The sequence below is a fragment of the Alligator mississippiensis genome, chromosome 2 (genome assembly GCF_030867095.1).
Source record: "Alligator mississippiensis isolate rAllMis1 chromosome 2, rAllMis1, whole genome shotgun sequence".
NCBI classification, from domain to species: domain Eukaryota; kingdom Metazoa; phylum Chordata; order Crocodylia; family Alligatoridae; genus Alligator; species Alligator mississippiensis.
Window position 1 is genome coordinate 223951706 of NC_081825.1, and position 22559 is coordinate 223974264.

The window sequence follows — 22559 nt, forward strand, 5'->3', positions numbered from 1 at the left end:
TGATCTCTGGGTGCAGAGCTGTACTGCTACCTGGCGCATTCACAGGTGATAGAGTGTGGAATGACCTTCAGGGAAGGTTAGCTGTAATAAGCAGGGGTAACTGATGAAAAAGTTGTCACAGACCAAGCAGTGGTAGCACCACCAGGATGGGGTGAGGATAGCAGATGACAATTCTTTTCCTCCTGAAAAACCACGTGTATCTTTTGACGGGGCTGACACAGTGAGTACAGGTCGCCACTTTAATAAGCCTGCCCAGCCCCCAGTTTTGGGTTTACAAGTCCTCAACAGCGGAAGATGTTTGAAGCTCGATGGCTACAAAGGCAGATGAAGGCTGCAGTAAAGCACGAACCCCAGTTGCCTTGGTCTCCTTGCCATGGGATCACGGTCCCGTCTGTCAAGAGCTGTGTGGGGCTTGTGCGCTGCAGCTTCTCCACAATAAAACAAGTCAGGCACAGGCCCCCTTCCCCTGTGGTAGAGTACAGGCAGTCCTCAGACTTAGGACACAATTGGTTCCTGAAAACATGTTTAAGTTGAAACATTCTAACTTGGAGACAATTTTCTCATGAGAAACCATGTTATAAATGGAGGACTGGTTCCTGAGCCAAGGCCCGATACCCTATTTTTACCAAAAATGCCCCAGAATTTTGTACTTGATCAATTATAGATGAGTAATGTAGCTACATTAATGTATTTACATTGTAAATAGCAATCATATTGATTTGGAAGGACTTCTTTGAGGTGACTTTGCTGGACTTTTTGAAAGGCTCTTGGTTGAACTTTTTGAAGGGTTCTTGGCTGGAGTCTTCTCAGGAGCCTTCGCTGCAGTTTCTTCTGGAGTCTTGTCTGCTTTCTCAAAGGAAGTGTCCAAGGAAGTTTGGACAGATGTTCTCCTGGGAGATGTGCGACGCAGAGAACTTGTTCACTGGCGTGGCATCGCATCGGATCAAGCGTTGTAAAGTCGAAAATGACATCCAAAAGTTGAAACAGGGTGTTAATTTATAAACATTGTAAGTGCGAAACATTGTAAGTTGAGGACTTCCTGTACATCCAAGCCAGGCAGGCTTCCCCAACCATCTTCCCACATGCAGAGAAGAACATAGGGGAAAGATAATCCTCAACAGTGAGGGAGTGCCAGAGATGATGATGTGGTTTAATTATTATGTTATCTTCTTTTTACTGTATTGTCACTGTTATTTTCATTATTACTATTATAACCATTATTTTTATTGTTACTATTACTATCATAATTTTTATTATTACTATTATCATCGTGACCCTCTTCATTATTATCCTTATTTTAGTATCATTTTTATTCCTATTATTAGAAATGATTTGTCCTTGCTTCTATTACGTTATGACTTGATTATTACGTGCCATTAGTATTAATAATAAATGAATAGCAGCAATACTTGCAACACCGGCGCCAGGAGCGGCGCCACCCCACCTCCACGCCGTGACGCAAGCTGCTGGCCGAAAGCTCCGCCCCCTGGGCCGTGGGCCCGCCCCCTTCTGCTCTGGGGAGCGCGCGCTCTCTCTCTCTCTCTCTCTCTCTCTCTCTCTCTCTCGCCCAAAATGGCGGCCTCGGCGCTTCCGGTTCCGGGTGGTGCGGGGGGGCTGGGATCGGCGAAGATGGCGGCGGTCGGAGTGGCCGGGCGAGGCGGGCCGGGCTTGGTGCGCACCCCGCTGGGCCGGGTGCTGGGTCTGTCCCTACTGCTGGGCCTGGGGGCGCCGCCTGGCGCTGCCACCACCCACTGGGTGGTCACCGAGGACGGCAAGATCCAGCAGCAGGTGAGGGGCGGCCGGTGCCCGCCGGGACCCCCACCCCGCGCTGGGCTGCGGGTGCAGGCGGCGTCCCGGCCCCGCCGGCCTCGGCCTTGCTCGCGCTGCTGCTGCTCAGCCCCTGCCCTCGTGTCACCTCTCTGTCGCGGTCCTCGGGCCGGGAGTCTCTTGGGCAACCGCCTGGGCCACACAGGAGCAAAGTCCCCGGGGCGGCGGGTGCGAGGTTACCCTCCGCCATTGGGAAATGCCATTTCTGGGCCTCCCTATGAGGCCTGAGAGCTTCGTGTCTGGCGGGGATCCCCACTGGCACAGGCCACGGCAAGGGCAGGATGCGCTTCATGCTGTGGTCTGTTCCCGTTTGACACCTCTGGGCTTGTCTGGTGAGTCCTGAACGGGCGCCTGACAGCGCACCTCCAGGTGCTGCGGGCCCCCAGTCGAGAATCCCTCGGTTGCTCACGGGATTGCTCGTTAACGACATCCTGTCTCAGTCAAAGCACCTAATCCGCTCTGGGAGGGGAGGTGTGTTTCCCTGCTCGTCTAAATGGGTTTCTTCCACCATTCTTCTCTCCACTGCAACCTCTGGCATTCAGCATCAAGCTTCCTTAGTCATGAGACGAGCAGGGAAGCTTGACAAATGTCAGAGGTTGCAGTGGAGAGAGGAACGGTGGAAAAAACCCTGGTCGTGCCCAGGTCACTCTCACATTCAGCAACTGCTCTCTGCCATGGTGTGATGCAGGGTACTAGGCAAGACGGGCCTCTGGTCTGACCCAGGAAATGGCAGGTCTTATGTTTTAGGTTCTTATGTTAATTCCAGCCTATAGTTGTATTTTGAGCCTTGAGTTCCTGGATGTCACTTGTTAAAGGGTGGTTGATTTTGTAGACTATGCTGGAAGAAAAGGGGAAGCCAAGTTCAATGAGTCTTAATGCTGAAGTAGCTTGGTTCTCATACAGTAAGTGCCCTCTAACATGGAGCGGGGTAGGTTGTAGCCGTGTTGGTCTAAGGGCATAGGCAGTCAAGGTTCTTTGAGTAAATCTGATATCTTTTGTTAGACGGACTAAATAGTTGGGGGGAAAAAAATCCCAACTATTTAGTTGGTCTAATAAAAGATATCAGACTTACCTAAAGAACCTTGTCTGCCCAGGGAGGGGAATTTGTGATTACAGCATTAACCGTGATTAGTATTAGCAGTTACTAATCTGAGAGGGCGTGAAAAATGACTGCAGTGCCTGATGCTTTTATTGTCAATGCTTTTTGATGTGGCAGCCGTAATCTGAAGTGCAGATGGGTTTGACGTTCCTCTCCTTTTCTTTTCCTATTCTTCCCTTTTCCTTTGGGTTTTGGGAAGCAATGTATAGTAGTAATGCAGTGAGCTGTTGTAGCAAGTATCCATTCTCCTCTGTAGTACTTATATCTGCTTAGTCACAACTGGTTTTTTTGGTACAGAGCTGTTTCACAGTTGACTCAATTACAGAAGAGAGGCAGCCATTGTATATCTTACGCTTCTTAAAAAATTGTTTTAAAATCTGCTCCCTTGGTGTGTTAGAGAAACAGTCAGCATCTCTTCTTACATTAATGTGGTTTTTTTTACTCAAAAGGCAAAAAATAATTGAAACAATTAACTAGCTAGATTCAGCATCGATGACATGACTTTTGAGATTTCTGTCTCCACTGCCTAACAGACCTAATTAATTATGTGTGAGATGCTTCTGTTGTACTGTAGCTGTGATGATTTATGCATTATATATTTCACTTTCTTTTCTAAATTTTTGTGTGGAGTTTCTGTACCCTACCAAACAGCTACTAGGTTGCATCCTGGAAGCAGCTGAAATGAGAATATAAAGAGCTTTAAGATAAAAGTGCTTTGTGAATTGTAATGGTACATTTACAACATTTACAATAATGAATCAGGTAATTTAATACAAATGACATCCATCCATTTCTAACCTCATATTGTGTAGGCACTGAGGTAGTAAGGAACGTGGAGAGGTGGCTTCCTTTTTAGTAGTTTGTAACTTTGATTCCCCCCCCTGTTTATTAAGTGATACAACTGTTCAGTTCATCTTTAGAAGTAAAATGTATGTTCTTGGAAACCAGGATTCCCTCCTTTCTCTCTTTTTTTAGAAGTAAAGGTTTCTGTCCAGTGAGATGCTAAATTTTTCCTCCAAGAACATTTTCTTTTTGTTAAAACCTGTATGGTATTAAGAATAGGAAGCTTACATGAGAAATCTGGGAAAAGTATCAGTGTGCAGTGTCTATTCCAAATGTTGTGTTTGGGATTGCTTGGTTATACTTACAGTAATTGTAAAATCTGGTTGCTTGTCATTCAGAATGTCTACTAAGTAATTACTTACGTGACTAAAAAGGTCGAGAGAGAATGAATGAATAAATAAATAAATAAATGCCTATTTCACATTTACAATACATACACCATAGATTTCAGGCAATATCACTTAAGATTTATGGAGTATTTCTTGCACCAGGAATTCACTCAAAGCGGCATGGACCTGGAAGCTTACTACAGCTCGCCATAAACATTGTGAAGGTGTGATACTAAAATGTAAAAATATCCTTTCCTCTAGTATCCTGTTTGTCTTTGTTCACTTTCAGCACAATTGGAAAAAAATGTCTTTGCCTTTTCAACATCCTTTCTAGATCTTTGCTCTGTCATATCTTACTTCCCTTCTTGTTTTGCCCCAAAACATTCTGTCCTACTTTTTTTAATTTCTTTGTTCCTGTATATCTTTTGCGACGTCTTGAAGCATACTTTGAATGATAAAAAAGATTTAAAGTGTTATTTATTGTGCATTGCTTTCATGTAGTAATTGCACATGAATGTATAGATAGGTGTAAAGAAAGTACATATCACCATAGAATATAGCTATCATTAGGACTGGAACTTGTCAAAAAAAGCTATGTAGCAGCCTGTGCAACTGAAATATGTAGCTTTATCACTTTCTGATAATTAACGCTTCTGCAGCAAATAGTGTAATGACCTTCAGCAAAGAATCTTCTATAAGTTTACATGTATCCTGCACATCTAACTGAAAGAGCTCTGCAAGAACTTCTGAGCAGGAGACATTCATAATCTTTAGGGCTTCAGTGCTTTATGAATAATTGAACATTTTGTTGTTGGATTTACAGTTATTCTGTTTCACTGCAAAGAGTAGCAGTGATTCTCCTCTTTCAAAGTTGCTATATCTTATCTTTTCTTGAACATGGATTGTAATCCAGTCCCTAAATTGCCTTGTACACTGGCATTGGTAGGGTAAATAATTTAATAAAACCATAGACTTAGAGGACACAGGTGACCCAACAGCTGTTTTATGCTCCTCTGACCTCAGTTTGGGTGAGGTCTCTCTAAATGTTGTTACCAAGGAATATATTACTTTTTACTTGTAGGTGCATCTGGTGCTTGTCTTTTACTATTAGAAAGGTTTAGTGTGCTGAAAGACCCTTATCGGTTTAGATTTTATATTTTCTACATCTGAGCTTGTTCCTATATCTTAATCCTAATTATGGGAATCTCATTACAATTTCCATAGAGGAATCTCTTTATGGTATTCATAAATTCAGAATTTGTGACTGGAGCTTCTATTTTGACTGCAGCAGGGTTCCATGGAACTTTATTTTATTTTATGGATTTCCATAAATTTAAATGTTCCTTTTGGGGGTGGGGAGAGGAGGTATTTTCCTTTTGAGTGAAAACAACAAGTTTTTTGCTAGGTGAACTGAAGGATTATATGCTTTGAATATTTACCTTTTTATCAAACAATGAAATATGAGTTCATCATTTCTTAGTAGTAATCAGTGAACTATAACAAGCTGCCCTCCATTGACAACAACAGTAAGATATGAAGGTAACTGTTTACCACTTGAATTATAAGCCTTTGCACTGAATCTTGGTGTTTCCTATCCATTGCTTCCTATGTCATTTTATCAGATCACTTCATTTGCACAAGGGCTAGCCATGAGATTTGGGTGTGAAGCAGTTAGAACATGCCAGACTAAACTGGAAATGGGTTACTGAGGGTGTTGACTAAGATCTTAGTCTAGTTAGCACTTGCTTTCCTTTGCTTTAACCTTCCCAGCAATCTGAGAAACGGACAGGGAAGTTATGTCTCCATTTTAGAGACATTTTGAGGCAGTCCAGTGACACTCAGGTATCTGAATGAAGGGCGTATGCCTCAGACTAAACATAGGCGAGGCTTAAACAATGGGCTTTACTAAGCTAATTCATTCTGGTTATCCTGATAAGTAACACCACTCCAAACTTCGGGTTATCTCAATGAATGGTGTTCTTTGTTACCAAACTGGACTGGGTTACTGCATCAGGAGCTGAAAGTGAAGACAATTTAGAAACTCTACCTACGGTATGTTCAGAATGCAGTAGCCTGTTTTTTTACAGGGAAAGATATTTCAGAGGAAATCTGTTTATAGGTTAAACATTCCTCTTGTGTGATACCTTGCAGGTTAAAATTCTCCATGTCAAAAAACACTTCCCTGCTTACAACCCAGTGACTAATTTCTCCCTGAGTTAATGTAGCTAACACATCCTGAATGACACTGGGACAAGGAGTACTCCTTGTCACTTGTGGAGTACTCCTGCCAGAGACTTGGGCTTGGTGTTACAATCTAACAGTTTTTGGTATTTTGAAGAAATCGCTTCTGGCCACTTGATGTACTTGACTAAGTAGACATAAACTGGAATAGCAGTTTTCAAGTAAGTTAGTTCGTATATACATCAGAGAATTAGGGTTGTAAGGGACCTCAGGAGGTCATCTAGTCCAGCCCTGTACTCGAAGCAGAACCATCCCCAACTAGATCATTCCAGCTAGGGCTCTGTCGAACCAGACCTTAAAATCTTCTAAGGATGAAGAGTCCATCACCTCTCTAGATAACCCATTCCAGTGCTTTGCCATCCTCCCAGTGAGAGAGTTTTTCCTAATATTCAACCTAAACTTCACTTTCTAAAACTTCATAGAATCCTAGAAAGTTAGGGTGGAAGGGACCTCAGAAGGTCATCTAGTCTAACCCCCTGGTCAAAGCAGGACCACCCCGAACTAGATCATCCCAGCCAAAGCTTTGTCTAGCCAGGTTTTGAAAGCCTCCAAGGATGATGCTTCCACCACCTCTTTGGGTAACCTGTTCCAGTGCTTTACTACCCTCCTAGTGAGAAGATTCTTCCTAATATCTAACCTAAACTTCCCTTGCAGCAAGTTGAGACTGTTGCTCCTTGTTCTGTCATCTGCCACCACTGAACAGTCTAGCTCCATCCTCTTTGGAAACCCCCATCAGCAGTTAAAGGCTCCTATTAAATCCCCTCTCAGTCTTCTTTTTCCAGACTAAATAAGCCCAGTTCCCTCAGCCTCTCCTCGTAAGTTATGTGCCCCAGCCCCTGAACCATTTTTATTGTCTACATCCTTTCTGTAGTGGGGGGCCCAAAACTGGACACAGTACTCCAGATGTGGCCTCACCAGTGCTGAATAGAGGGGAATAATTTACTTCCCGCGATCTGCTGACAATGCTTCTACCAGTGCAGCCCAGTATGCCATTAGCCTTCTTGGCAACAAGGGCACACTGTTGACTCATATTCATCTTATTGTCCACTGTAAACCCCAGGTCCTTTTCTGCGTAACTGCTGCCTAGCCAGTCAGCTCCCAGCCTGTAGCAGTGCATAGGATTGTTCTGTCCTTAAGTACAGGACTTTACAGTTGCCCTCATGAGATTTTTTTGTTTGTTTGTTTTTTGCCCAATCCTCCATTTTGTCTAAGTCACTCTGAATCATAGCCCTACCCTCCAGCATATCCTACTTCCCACCTTTTGGTGTCATCTTTCATATGTGCTTTTGAATTTGGGAAACACTATGTCCTGCCAATCCACTGATAAAGTAATCATGTCTCTAATACATTGGCTTTCACAACCTATGATGTAAAGTTCAGACTTTATGCAATAGATTTTTATACTGCCCTGGTTGTCACAAAGATTGACCTGTGCCCAAACTAACTACTTGGCATAACATGTGCTGTGATGCAAAAGTAGCAGAGAAATTTGAAAAGGGGCAAACAAAAATGAACGACACAATATTATACAGCCTTTAGTAGCTCTGCTGGTTGGGAGGAACTGCTTTATCAGTCCTGTGCACAAAGTGTTCTGTCTCATCAAGGGTGGGGGAATAAGTGTGTAGTCTTATAGAACGGATAACAAGATCCTGCTGCAGTGGGGTCAGGTGATTGCCTTGTCAGCACCTGATTCCTGTAAAGGTTGGAAGATCTAAATTGAAACAAGGGAGCTACACAAAGCCAGTTAGCTCTTATGATAGGGCAGGGGACTCCTAGGCAGATAGTCTAAAGCACTAGGGACCAACTTTTTCTGCAGGTATCCCACAAAGTAGCCCTTCATCCTCCCATGTGCCACTCCTATCTGATCTTCTGCTCTGCTTCCTTCCCCCTCCCTCATCTTTTGCTCTTTCTGCTTCCTTTCTTATATTCCATGCCTGGCTTGCTGCTTTGCTTTCCATTCCCTGCCTTATCTGCAATTGTGCTGCCTGTCCCTCCCCAGTCTACCACGTGCCGCACAGAGGTTGCTTGCGCCACTTGGGGCACCTGTACTGCAGGTTGGTCACCCCTGCTCTAAAGGAAGGCTGGAGAAAAACTGCCAGGAATTTACTTTCATCTGGCACAGAAGTCTCTGCATCAGGGGAGGGGGAACTTCCTTGGATTTTTGTTGAACTGTTTTATTTTGGGGTTTGCTCTATGGGGGAAGAAAGGTCCTCAGCTAAACCTAAATGAAGCATTTTACCCCACCAGGGCTGGGGAGGTGGGTCACCTTCTTTCATGGCAATATAATCTTAAAGAGTTGGTAATGTGCATTTGATTAAAGATTGAATGTAAGCATGACGCAAATTTAAACAAGACAGTCCTAGTGTCATGATGATTCCTGGATGGCTTTAAAGCTAGTTAATACTTTACTGATGTCAGGTTAACCTTAGTGTTTGTGACACTGAGGTTAGGAGAAAACAGTGGTGTACTTGGTGTTAGACTGGTGGAAAACTTGAATCCAGTGCAGACAAATAAAAGCTGCTGTCTTACTGCCTGCTAAAGGATCTGTGACCATACTTCTGCCTATCAGGTTATAATGACTTTCCTACTGAGTATACCAGAAAAGGCAACTGTTCTCTTGTGGCACTGTTCTTCTAAATAGAAGTTTGTATGGCTTTAGTGAATTTTTCTTCCAGGCCTGCTCTGCTGCTCTAACCCCCCCCCCCTTCCCCCCAACCTCTCTCCTTTTTTTTCCTCAAAACCAAAAAAATTCAAATTACTTATGGCACACATGTACTTGAGGGAGAAGACTGGAGTGCACACAGTTTTTTGTGATATTTATAAGATGACCAAAACTAGTGGCCAGTTTTTACTGACTAGCATATCCAGCATGAGCACTGAAAGCTTTAAGCATGGATCAAATAGCAGATCATTCTTGAGAGGAAGATCATAGCTTGGTTTAAGACAAAACTCATCTTGGGACAGCTGTATTTCAAATGCAGGTTTTCTTTGGCCAAGTTGTCTTAAACCTTTTCTTAGCCTATGAAATGGAAAAAGTATCATTTCATATGTGAAAACATGTGAGGAGGTGACAGGAGACATTTACATGTATGTGTTTTGTCTTTATACAGTACTTTTGTAAAGTTTGATCCTCAGTCTGTGCTCTGAAGGTTGTGAACCGAGCTTGATTGTTTTACGCATGTTTCGAAATTTCTGACTACGGTGGTATTTTGCCAGCTCTGGGTTTTGTCAGAAAGTTTACATTAAACTAAATATATTCACATCAAGCTCAGTGGTTAACTATTAACCAAATTTACCAGTAGTCATGATGAAGAGCTTTGATCAATTAGAGATGCAGAGTTTCTTGGTTTGCTAGAATGAGTGCACCGAACTGATTGTGTGTGAAAGAACCCTCTTTGAGCCAGAGGAGCTGTTAAGCAAAGCAGAGGGCTTTACTGAGATGAAAAAAACACAGTAACAGCTAAGTTTGGAAAAATGCTTAGGTCAAGATTTGTGTGGTGGTAGTCATGATGAAAGTAAAACCTCTTACAGGGCTTCACATTTGCCACTTAATCTAGCTTGCTTGCATTGGTTTGAGCGGGAGGAGTGCCACCTACTCACTTTGTGAATTTGCAATTGTACAGTTTACTGTTTTGGGAATCAATGCTCCTGAAGTCCCACTGACATCACTGGAACTGCAGGTACTACAAATTAGGGGGTTGTGTAAGAACTTTCCTTTAGTCCTTTACTTATTTATCTTTGTCACATACCCCAGCCTTTTCTCTTCTGTTCTTTCCTTCTTCTTTCTATCGGGGTCATGTCTTTCAACTGTAAAAGCTTATTAAGACAGGAACTGACATGATTCAACATTTCAGAGCCAGTCAGGCAGCTGAGGAAGCTCTGCTTTATGATTGGCATATTTTGTCCATATTGCCTTGCAGGCTTCATAGTAAAAAGACAGTCTGGAAGTGACCCAAGGACATGCTTGAACAATGGGCCTGTTAAAGTCGGAAAACTGCAAAGTAACCAAGAATGCAAAATCAGACTTTTCAAATCATCCTGCTTATTTGTTTGCACTTAGAGCTGAACCTCTGCCATAAGTGTACTTAGAAATGGGTATGGCATTTGTGGTGAATCTAAAAACATACCACAAGGTTTCCGGTCCTAAAAATGCACAAGGGCATACACTTGTTAATCATATAGGAAACTGATTAGATAATCTAGTTGTTCATTTGGTTTTTGTTAGACATTAACTATTACAATTGTAAATTTGTTGGGGATCTTGTAATAACATTTATCCCGTCCTTTTCTGGCATTTTATGCTCCTAAAAATCAAAATAGTTTGCTGTCATCTCTACTCCTGGCAGTGTGTGCTTACACGCCGTGCTTTGATATGGGAGGATAAGATTGTTAAGATTAGCCTTAACCAGTTGTTCAGGGATTCCATGATGGAGCTCTTGGTTCTTGGAGTGCAGCACAAACAGATGAGGTGGTTAAGTCATCAGCTTTGGTGACAAGACCGCTTGTATATTTGCTCTGCGTTCTGCAGTGGCCAGGAAGTGACAAGAGGGATTCACTTAGGGCCCTGCTCATGTTTAAATTAAAGCTCAATAGAAACCAGCTATAGAGTTGTTGCACATTTTCAGACACTAACTTTATAGCTGATTGGCTCTCTTTATAGCTGGATAGTAATTTTTATTGTGTAATGATTACTTTACCTTTAGACTGGCCACATATGCAATGTGCAGTTAACCAGTTACTTGTGTAATACATGTCACGGGTAGCAGGGGCCGCAGAGGCCGTTCTGTCAGTAAGTGGGTGCACGCGTAAATCTGTATTGCTCTCCCCATTTAAAGCAATCAAATGACCAGTGATAATAGGTTGGCACTTGGGATACACGGCTCTGTCTGCCTAACCAGTGAAGTAGGATGGTGTTGATTGTTATGAGGATGATAGTACGCTAGAAGAAAGGGGTATCTTCATTTGACACATGCTTAGGTCTGTTATCTCTTAAGGTCTTTGAGGGATATCTGTTCTGCAGGCCTATTTGTGTGACAGTCAAATTTTTCTGGGCTATATATGTGAAATCCTTAAACTGTGTGTCTGAATTACCCATTCTTCTATAGCTTAAGTCTTTCCCCCTTTTCTTTAGTAGTCCCCTTGGTTAATACTGATTAGTTTCAACATATACCACACTGCTTCAACTTATACCACTGCTGTCTGAGTTGTGGATAGTTCAAACTCAGTTTCACATTGCTCTTTCTAGATACTTCTTCCTATAGCATCCCTTGGAGCAGTTGCCTCCAGCTACATCTCACTTGTACTTTGAGTACACAGGAGTACATGAATCTTTTCTTTATTACTTTTCCTCTTGCCCAAAAATGTATGGATTTAAATCCCATGTGTGCAGTCCTCTGCAGCTTCTTCTGGAGTGTCAGGCTAGTTCCATTTATCCACAGATCATAAAACTTCTTGATACAGAGAAACAAAAATGCCTGGTGGAAAACACTGATTCAGAACTGCTTTGCATCTGACTGGGAGCCAAGATTTAAGATATAGTAGACTGAAAAACCATCTCTAGAGGAAAATAATGGAAGCTGTGTTGCTTGCTTAAGAAAAATACGGGAAGGATCATCCCTACTGTAGGGAATGGGGTAGATAACATATCTCCTCCAAAAGATCTAGCTTCTGTTCTTTTGGATTATACTGTAATAGACAAATGCAAAGCACTAACAGTTTTGCTTGGGCATTTTTACTGAACCATTCAAGGAGAGTACCAGCTTTCTGCATCAGTTTGGAAATTATTTATTTCAAAATGGTTTTGACTAAGATAGTGAAATTGAGATAAAAAATTATTTCTGAGTGTAATATAATTTAGACTGTGGGAAAATGTACTGCTGGATGCTGCCAAGCTTTCAGGTTTAATTATTTGACTACCTTAGAAAGTACAGAGTACTGCCAGCCTATACTGGTCCATGCAAAGCTTTCAAGATTTGTTGTAGCTCTAAAAGCCCCTCTGGCTTCAGTATTGTGCAAAGTCAGCTTTCTTCTTGTTGAATCGAGTCCTTTTTGCTGTAACGTCCTTTGTGTCAGTGGGTACATTTGAGCAACTGTCCCTTTAAAGAGACACTTTCACCTTAGAGCAAGTGTTTTTTGTTCAACTTTAACCTAAAAGTGGCTTATAGCAGAGACACTGCAGAAAGTCAGATGGTAGGAGCTATTTGAGTTTCAATAAGAGCTTTTTCATTGATCAGCTTCTCTCCTCGCTTGGGATTTTAGTAAAGCTCTAGTCTTGTTTGGACTTTTCAATCGCCATTTAAGTACGAAGAAGGAAGAACTAGCGCATGTATCTTTTGTGCCAACAGTCAGTGGTCCATGTAATTACCTAAATGCTCAAAGCAATCATCTTTCTGACATAAGAATATCTTAAAAATGAGGCTCTAGATATTGGGGGTAAAGATATTAGATGAGACTCAGATATTAGAGGTAAAGATAGCAAGAAAAAATGTAAATAGGTCCTTCAAAAAATGCAAAAATGTTTTAATCAAAATCAAAGATCAATACTGGGAATATCGCTTTTTAGCATGTCAAAATTCATTATACAAAATAATTAGTATACCTTTGCCCTGTTTCTTTGATTTTGATTTTTTTTTTTTTTTTAATCAACAAATGCCTTTAAAATGGGAAGAACAGTATAATAAAGGTCCTTTCGGCAAAACTTTCAAAGCTGACTAGCTAGATATCCACCTATCACTAATTTCCTTGGGAGTTCTGTGTAAGGCCTGAGGCACAAACATATTTACCTTACTGTAATTTATATCTCGCTTGTACACTATTGTAAATGACATTAGGACCCAAAGTGGACAGATTAGCTGCATATCATAGGCTGCTGTTACCACTAGATGGGAGGGTAGTAGTAAATGGCTTTTCCAGGATAAGCTGTGGAGAGATGACACACATGCTGATGTAGGTTACAGCTATATAATCTTACCCCTGATTTTACTTGAACTAATTCTATACTATCTACTCCTTGTTTATGCGTCTTCAGGTGTTATGCATCCAAGCTCTAAAACTGCTAGTCAGCTTTGCAGTTGTATGGGGAAAGGATCCATGCTTCTAGTTCTCATTGCAGACACAAAGGGCCCTGTCCCTGGTACTGATATCACCTACATAAAACCTGAACTTGCTGTTGCTGTGCTTTACACATCAAGGGTTCAGCTCTAAATCCCCAAGTTGGCATCCTGTTTATTGAAGTTGTGGGGATATCCAAGTCTTTTTTCCAATATGCAAGATGGATCTTTACATCCCAGATGACTTAGCATTTTGTTTCCTATTATCTTATCACTATAACGCATAGTAGCTTTTACATGATGATGGAAAAAAGGAGCAAATATAATGATCCATGCAAGTAGGGGAAATTCCTCAACATTAATTTTTTTTTAAGTGAAGCATGAGGACTTTTGTCATAAAAATGGAGCACTATGCTGTCAAATCTGTTGTAGTCATCAGTAATCAAGTTTTTTTCCTGAAAATTGTACTATTAAAATGAGGTTGAGAACAGAATCTACCACATAAGTGTAGTGCACAGTTTGTAGGACAAATGCACAAAGAAAAACCTACATAGACCCTTTAGAAAAAATGGTGCTACAGCCCTGCTTTCAACAATTGCAGTGAAACTTCACCACAGCTATGTCCAATGTGAAGATTTCATTCAGACGCTGTCCAATCTTGATCCCATAGACTGTCAGTTTTGCAAATACTGTCTCTGTAGTATACATCTTCTTCCATGTAAAGGCATAGGTTGCCACATTGTAAATAGGTACCACACGGAAAAGGAATAGTATGCAATTTTGGGTGCTGGACTGATATAAAAATAATCTACCCTTTCCTCAGACAGTCAAATACTACATATTTGGCCAAGGAAATATATTGCCTCTGTATGGGGAAGGAGCAAATCCCATGGATGGGGACCTACCAAAACCATGATTTTGCATTTTCTGTGGAAAACAGTGGACTCTGTGACTTTGGTGGGCTTGCTTAAAACAACTTAGCGAAAGCCCTGCAATCTTGGACGGGGGGGTTGGGGAGCAGGAGGAACAGGGCTGCTCACAGCAGGTGGTGGGGAAGCTACAAGCAGGTGCACCCACACCTTGGGGCCGATAGTGGAGGAGGGCCCGGGGCTGCACTGCTGCCAGCCCCTTCTCTACCGTCCACCCTGAGGTGCAGGTGGATTTTAATTGAATAGATTGGGGATTGCCCAAAACCGTGGCTTAATTACCCTAATTTAATCCATACTTAATAATGTGTGTATTAATAGCTTCCCCGGGCTTAATCAGGGTAATTAAACCAAAGTGTTGGGCCATCTGCCAATCTATGGGGAAGGGCAGGACTCCAGGGCCCCTTAGCCAATCAGAGACATAGGGAGGGTGGGGCCTGCTGCAATAAGCCCATGAAAATAGCAGCCAGCCCCTACTGGGGCTGGTTTTGTTCCACATCTTCATCAGCGACATGGAAGATAGCATAGAGTGCACCCTCAGCAAATTTGCAGGTGACACCAAGCTAGGGAGGAGTAGTGAATATGCTGAAGGGTAGGGCTAGGATTCAGAGTGACTTAGAGAAATTGGAGGATTGAGCCCAGAGGAACCTCATGATGTTCAACAAGGGCACGTGCAAAGTTCTGCACTTAGGACAGAACAGTCCCATGCACCAGTACAGGCTTGGGGCTGACTGGCTAGACAGCAGCTCTGTAGAAAAGGACCTGGGGATTACAGTGGACAACAAGCTGAATATGAGCCAACAGTGTGCCCTTGTTGCCAGGAAGGCTAATGGCATACTGGGCTGCGTTGGTAGGTGTGTTGTCATAGGTCAAGGGAAGTGATTATTCCCCTCTATTCAGAACTGGTGAGGCCACATCTGGAATACTGTATTCAGATTTGGCCCCCCCACTAGAGGAAGGCTGGATAAATTGGTGAGAGTCCAGCAGAGGGCAACAAATATGATGAGAGGGCTGGGGTACATGACTTCTGAAGAGAGTCTGTTGGAACTGAGCTTAGTTAGTCTAGAAACAAGGAGACTTAGGGGGATATAATAGTAGCCTTCAACTACCTGAAGGGGGTTTCCAAAGAGGATGGAGCTAGACTGTTCTCAGTGGTGGCAGATGACGGAACAAGGACCGAGTTGCAACAAGAGAAGTTTAGGTAATTAAACCAAAGTGTTGGGCCATCTGACAATCTGTGGGGAAGGGCATAGTGAGAATTTTCTCACTAGGAGGGTAGTAAAACACTGGAACAGGTTACCCAAGAGGTGGTGGAAGCTCCATCCTTGGAGGTTTTCAAGACCTGGCTAAACAAAGCTTTGCCTGGGATGATTCTGCTTTGAGCCAGGGGTTGGACTAGATGACCTCCTGACGTCCCTTTCCACCCTTATTTTCTGTGATTTCTATGATCTCCCTGAAAAGTCGGCTGCCTGACTCCTCGAGATGGGTAGGACCCTACCCATTGAATGGACTTGCTTCAAAGACTGTAAAAAAGGGGAAAGAAGCAGTAAGCTACAGGACACCCTGGCAACTGACTGCCAGGGTGACTAACTGTAACTACCAGCTCTCTGATGGAACTATTACCATTGCTTTTGAAATAAGAGGAAAGTTTTAAAAGACCTAGTAACACTCACATTGATTAAAACAAGCAGAACCTGCCCACAGAATGACTGATGGATGCACTGTGTGTATGCATGCAGTAGGGAAGAGCTTTTGAGGTGTAAATATGAACTTGGACCTGAACTGCAAGTTCATATTTTGCACTGGGTGGGGAGATGATTGAAATGGCTTGAAGGAGGTAATAAGCCTGGAAACTGTTTTGGCAGTGTTTTGATCTGAGAGGGTAACTACCTCCTCAGTTATGGCAGTAATAAAGAACTTAATTGTTTAGTCTTTGTTTATATGCAGCAATTGGTTTTCAAGACAGGTGAACTTGTAACATTATCTCAACTCCTGCCATGTCTGTGGGATCTTTGGATTGTTAAATTCCATAAAACATGATGTTGCAGGGATGTATTTAGTAGCTGTGTTGGTCTGAGACAAAAATAAGTGCAAAACTTTAGAACTCTTGGTTCAGAGATGATACCTTTTATTAGACCAACTAAGACATCACAAAAAAATTATCTTTTTCTGCGAGCTTTTGCGCACATGCAACCTTCCTCAGGCTCAGGGAAAGTTAAAGATGGTAAAAAGTCCCCATAGGTAGAAAATAATTTTTGCACAGAGGAAGCCGAAGGTGGAAGTCTGTTTCTCTGGTTCCATGAGAGTGTCTTTGTAAGTTGCTCTTTCATATGCAGATAAGGCAGGATTCCTTCGCTGGTGGTGTCAGATGGCAGGGAGGTATAGAAATCTTTCTTGCTATATAAAACATCATGTTTGTGTTTTTTCAGTCAAGAATCCTGCTTTATTTAATGTAACATACACTTTTCTCCTGTAGTTCTTAAGTTCTTTATTCATTTCATAATTGAAAAACTGAAGAACAGAGGGATTAATAGGCCTCATTGAAATAATCTTTGAGCTATTAAGGAGATAATTTAGAGCAGGTGTGTCAAGCATATATGGCTGATGGGACAGTTCCAGCCTGTAGATCTGTCATCCAGCCTAGGGGTCTCCTGGAGGAGCCAGAAATTTGGGGTGGGGTGAGTGGTGGCAGCATTAAGCGCTGTGGTTCGCAAAGCACAGGGTGTAATGGCTTGTCATTCACCCCACTAATGGATTCTGGAGTAGGGAACTCCATTGGGACTCCTTTCACTGGCAATGGGGTAGAGGTATGTCCCAGTCCAGCCAACCAAGTGCAACCCCTTTATACAGTAATGTGTATATAGAATTTATTTATGAACCCATACTGCTTAGGTCTGTGTATTAATGTGCCTTTAAAGTTGTCATTATGTCTTAGAAAGTGTATTATAACCTAAGGAGTTTTTATTTAATCAGAATATTTCCAGGTAAATTCGTATCTCCCCCTCCTCCCCCCCCCAAGAAAAAAACCCAGAAAGTTTTGCATATATCAAACTTGTCATAGGTCAAATATTAAGTTTAATGTCAAAAAGTTTACTCAAAAATGGGTCTGTTACAGCTTGCTTAATTCAGGCTCTACACTAGTCTTAAAAAGAAGTGATGTTGGCTGTATTGATTTGAGTAAATGAGTGTATGGGAGGATCATAGAGTATTTGCAGTGTTTTCCCCGTAAAACCAACAGACACCTAGTTTTATGTAAACAGTCTGTTGCTGGAGGTGGAGAGGGGGAAATGGGATATCTATTACAAGGCTTTATGGCAATGGTTCCCAAACTTTTTTTTTCTGCAGCCCGCTGCTAGGAACTGAGGGTGACAGGCCTGGGGGCAGAGGAGCTCCTGGCATGCGGCATAGCTCATCTTGTGTGTGACACTGCCAGCATTGCTTATGTGGACCTCATTTGGGTCACAACCCGGGGTTGGGAACTGCTGCTTTATGGAGTTCCCTGGTGGGCTGGGATGGCCATATGATCAAGCTCAAGAACTTTTCTACTTAGCTTTTCCTTCTAGGGGTGGAGGAAGGAAAGAGACTCAGGTCATTCTGAGCTAGAGAACTATCTGTCTTCAGTCTACAGGAATATATCACTTAATTATTACAGCCTCGTATACTAAAATGGGTACTAGAATTCACTTTAAGATATATGTCAACTAGCATATAATTGCGGTATATTAGTTACTAAGACTAGAAACAGTTAGTAGGGATTTATAGCTATTATCTACTTTTTTTTAAAAAAAAACTTACTTACCCACTACTGTTGTTTTTTCCAGAAGTGACACTCAGTTATAATTTTAAATGCAGCACAACAATCAAAGCAGAAGCTGTCTAGTGTAGATGATTTCTGAAGGAATGCATGTCAGGTTCTCAGTGAATGACGGGCTGGGACTTCCCAGTTTTTGTATGGTGACGAGCGTGCAGTGTTGCAGAAAATCAGGCCCCAAGTATCTCAAGCTGGCACAGAAAAAGGTTAATAGCTAGCACTGCACTCTTGTTCTGTGACTTGCTAACTTCACATGAGCAATCTCTGACAAAGCCAAGGGTAGAAGTCAGTTTTTGTTACTTTGTTAGTAGAATTCTTTCCGTCTTTGCCCTCTCTCCCCCCCGTGCCCTTCACTTGCACACTTCAGTTCCTACAGTGACGTTGTTAAAGCACAGCAGCTTAATTAGTAGTGATTTTCGGTGGAACCTGTGAGGATAATGTAGTGGGTAAACATATGCCTATTCTGTATAACAGTCAAACCAGATCTGCATCTCATTTTTTCTTCTGTAATGGATATTGGCCCTTACAATAACCAACGTGGTGGTACAGGAGTGAACTGGGGACCTGTAAATCCATGACAGCTAAACTTATTCACTTGAGGTAAAGGAGGAACAGTTAACTGGCATTATTAGTTTCTTTATCCTCTATGGCAGGGGTGTCAAACTTATCTGGCCCCTGGATGAAGGGCATGGGGCTGATCTCCAGGCTGGATCAGGCCCACAGACAAGACCCACATGCAAATCCAATCAGCATAGGGAAAAGAGTTCCTCATCTTATATTTGCATATTTAGAAGCATCTTGATGCCCACCTTGCTGGGGTCATCTGACCACAGCAGTCTTTCCTGCCCAAGTGCATGGGGGCTGGACACAAAGATTTATAAGGTCCTTTCCAGTCCCTAACATCTATGACAGGGGTGTCCAACCTTTTTGAATGTGGGGCCGGATCATGAACTTTTTATCACCCAGTGGGCCAGCAAGCCATATTCAAACACCCTCTGTCCTGGACCAGAGAGACCCTGCCTGTGTAGCCCTACTGCACCTGCCTCTTACTGTAAGGTTCATGGTACCTGCTGGTGGGCAGGGGCAGGAGGGACCCATTCTGCATCCAGCTAACTACTGCCCCAGAGACTGAAGGGGAGAAATAAATAGCTCCACAACTGCATCTCCTGAGCAGCACAGCCCCATGAGCTGGTGCTGCCTGATGGGGGCTGGAGCGAGGGGGCCATTGTACCACAGCCCTTCACCTGTCCGCCCGCACGGCACCGCTCACCGTGGTGCCTGCCGCCTGCGCACACAACCCCGGTGGCCTCAGCGCTGTGAGCCTGGAGTGCGGGGTCTGGCAGACACCGGCTCCCGCCACCTTGCCCCGCAGAGGTCACACCAGGACCCCGCCTGCTGAGGCCCCCCCATGCTAGCTTCCCACGTGCTGCTGGGGACAGGAGGAGGTCGGCCAGGTCAGCAGCAGCCAGCAGAAGTGGCGCGGAGCCATGTGCCGCTCGGGACTGACCGGTGCAGGCAAGGGGAAAATGAAGCTGAGCCCCTGCTGCTCTGGCCGGGCCCTTCCCATCCCGAGTAGCACACAGCTCTGCCGCCGCTTCTGCTGTCTGGTGCAGACCCGGATGGGCTCCTCCCATCCCCAGCAGCTTGTGGGAAGCTGGCTTCAGCCTCATGCTGCTCCGGATGGGACAAACCCAGCTGGGTCAGCACCGGCCAGGAAAAGCGGCATGCAGCTGAAGTCGGCTTCCCATATGCTGCTGGGGACGAGAGGAGGCCGGCCAGGTCTGCACTGGCCAGCAGAAGCAGCGGCAGAGCAGTGTGCTGCTTGGGACGGGACAAGCCCGGCCAGAGTGGCAGGGGCTCAGCTGCATTTTCCCCCTGCCTGCACCGGTCAGTCCCGAGCAGCACATGGCTGCGCCGCCACTTCTGCTGTCTGGTGCCAACCTGGCAGGCCTCCTCCCATCCCCAGCAGCACATGGGAATCCGGCTTCAGCTGCATGCTGCTCCAGATGGGGCAGACCCTCCTAGGTTGGCACCAGCCAGCAGAGGCGGCGGTGGAGCCGTGTGCCACTCAGGACTGACCGGCGTAGGTAGGGGGAAAGTGCAGCTGAGCCCCTGCTGCTCCTGTTGGGCTCATCCTGTCCCGAGAGGCACATGGCTACTCCTTCCCACATGCACCGTGTCGGCAACGTCAAGCTGATGCGGTGCGTGTGGGAACCTTGTCCCTTCCCCAGCCCTTCAGCAGCCACTGGGAATCTACTGAGGGGCTAGGGGAGGGACAAGGGGTGGGAACGAAAGTAAACCGTGTTTACTTTCATTTCCCATTGCAGCACCACGGGCCTCTGAAAATGCCTTGGCGGGCCGCATGGCGGCCTGCGGACCATATGTTGCACAAGCCTGATCTATTATCTAAATCTCATTAAATACATAGATTCATAGCTGTTAGGGTTGGAAGGGACCTCAATAGATCATCGAGTCCGACCCCCTGCATAAGCAGGAAAGAGTGCTGGGTCTAGATGACCCCAGCTAGATACTCATCTAACCTCCTCTTGAAGACCCCCAGGGTAGGGGAGAGCACCACCTCCCTTGGGACCCCGTTCCAGACCTTGGCCACTCGAACTGTGAAGAAGTTCTTCCTAATGTCCAATCTAAATCTGCTCTCTGCTAGCTTGTGGCCATTGTTTCTTGTAACCCCCGGGGGCGCCTTGGTGAATAAATACTCACCTATTCCCTTCTGTGCCCCTGTGATGAACTTATAGGCAGCCACAAGGTCGCCTCTCAACCTTCTCTTGTGGAGGCTGAAAAGGTCCAGTTTCTCTAGTCTCTCCTCGTAGGGCTTGGTCTGCAGGCCCTTGACCATACGAGTTGCCCTTCTCTGGACCCTCTCCAGGTTATCCGCATCTTTCTTGAAGTGTGGCGCCCAGAATTGCACGCAGTACTCCAACTGCGGTCTGACCAGCGCCCAATAGAGGGGAAGTATCACCTCCTTCGTCATGCATCTGCTGATGCACGATAAAGTGCCATTGGCTTTTTTGATGGCTTCGTCACACTGCCGGCTCATGTTCATCTTGGAGTCCACTAGGACTCCAAGATCCGTTTCCACCTCTGTGCCACCCAGCAGGTCATTCCCTAGGCTGTAGGTGTGCTGGACATTTTTCCTTCCTAGGTGCAGCACTTTGCATTTCTCCTTGTTGAACTGCATTCTGTTGTTTTCTGCCCACTTGTCCAACCTATCCAGGTCTGCCTGCAGCTGTTCCCTGCCCTCCGGTGTGTCCACTTCTCCCCATAGCTTTGTGTCATCTGCAAACTTGGACAGATTACATTTCACTCCCTCGTCCAAGTCACTCATGAAGACATTAAAGAGTATCGGTCCAAGGACCGAGCCCTGCGGGATCCCACTGCCCACACCCTTCCAGGTCGAGACCGACCCATCCACCACAACTTTCTGGGTGCGGCCCTCTAGCCAGTTCGCCACCCACTGGACTGTGTAGTCATCCACGTCACAGCCTCTTAACTTGTTCCCCAGTATGGGGTGGGATACCGTCTCGAAGGCCTTCCTGAAGTCTAAGTATACGACATCCACCCCTCCTCTTGTGTCCAGGCGTTTCGTAACCTGGTCATAAAAAGAGACTAGATTGGTCAGGCACGATCTGCCCGCCACAAACCCGTGCTGGTTTCCCCTCAGCATAATTTGCCCTGCTGGGCTCTTACAAATGTAAGCCTTGATAATTTTTTCAAAGACTTTACCAAGGATGGAGGTGAGACTGACTGGCCTATAGTTGCCCGGGTCCTCCTTCCTCCCCTTTTTGAAAATGGGGACCACGTTAGCCCTTTTCCAGTCCTCCGGGACTTGGCCAGTGCGCCACGAGCGTTCGAATATTCCCGCCAGCAGCTCTGCAATGATGTCGGCCAGTGCCTTCAGCACCCTCAGATGGAGCTCATCCGGTCCTGCTGACTTAAAGGCATCCAGTTCTTCCAAGTGACTCTGCACCATCTCAGGGTCTACGCATGGAAGTCTGGCACCTTGCTGCTGCCTCTCTACAACCCCAGTGAGAGACTTGTCATGCCCCTCTCTTAGGAACACTGAGGCAAAGAACTCGTTGAGTTCAGCCTTGTCCCCCCTGTCCATCACCAATTGTTTCTGCCCATTTAGCAGGGGTCCTATTCCTCCCTGGGCCTTCTTTTTACTCCCAATATATCTAAAAAACAATTTCTTGTTGTCTTTTACTTGGGTTGCCATCCTCTGCTCCATGGTAGCTTTGGCCTGCCTAACTGCCTCCCTACAACCACGAGCAGAGGAGGTATATTCATCTTTCGTGATCTCACCTTGTTTCCACTTTTTATGTGCTCCCCTTTTGGCCCGTAGGCTGCCTTGGATTTCTCTGGTCAGCCATGGAAGCCTCCTGGCCCCTTTCCCTCTTTTGCCTCGCTCGGGGA

General features: G+C 44.6%; 1 protein-coding gene across 1 annotated transcript in view; it reads left to right on the top strand.

The window, feature by feature from the left end:
- The first annotated feature begins 1596 nt into the window (after nucleotides 1-1596).
- TTC17 (tetratricopeptide repeat domain 17) overlaps nucleotides 1597-22559 on the top strand; it is a 109603-nt gene continuing 88640 nt past the window's right edge. The window contains exon 1 of the mRNA XM_006258298.4: nucleotides 1597-1788. Coding sequence (XP_006258360.2) covers nucleotides 1630-1788 — 159 coding nt within the window. The 5' untranslated portion in view covers nucleotides 1597-1629. The remainder of the gene's footprint in view (nucleotides 1789-22559) is intronic.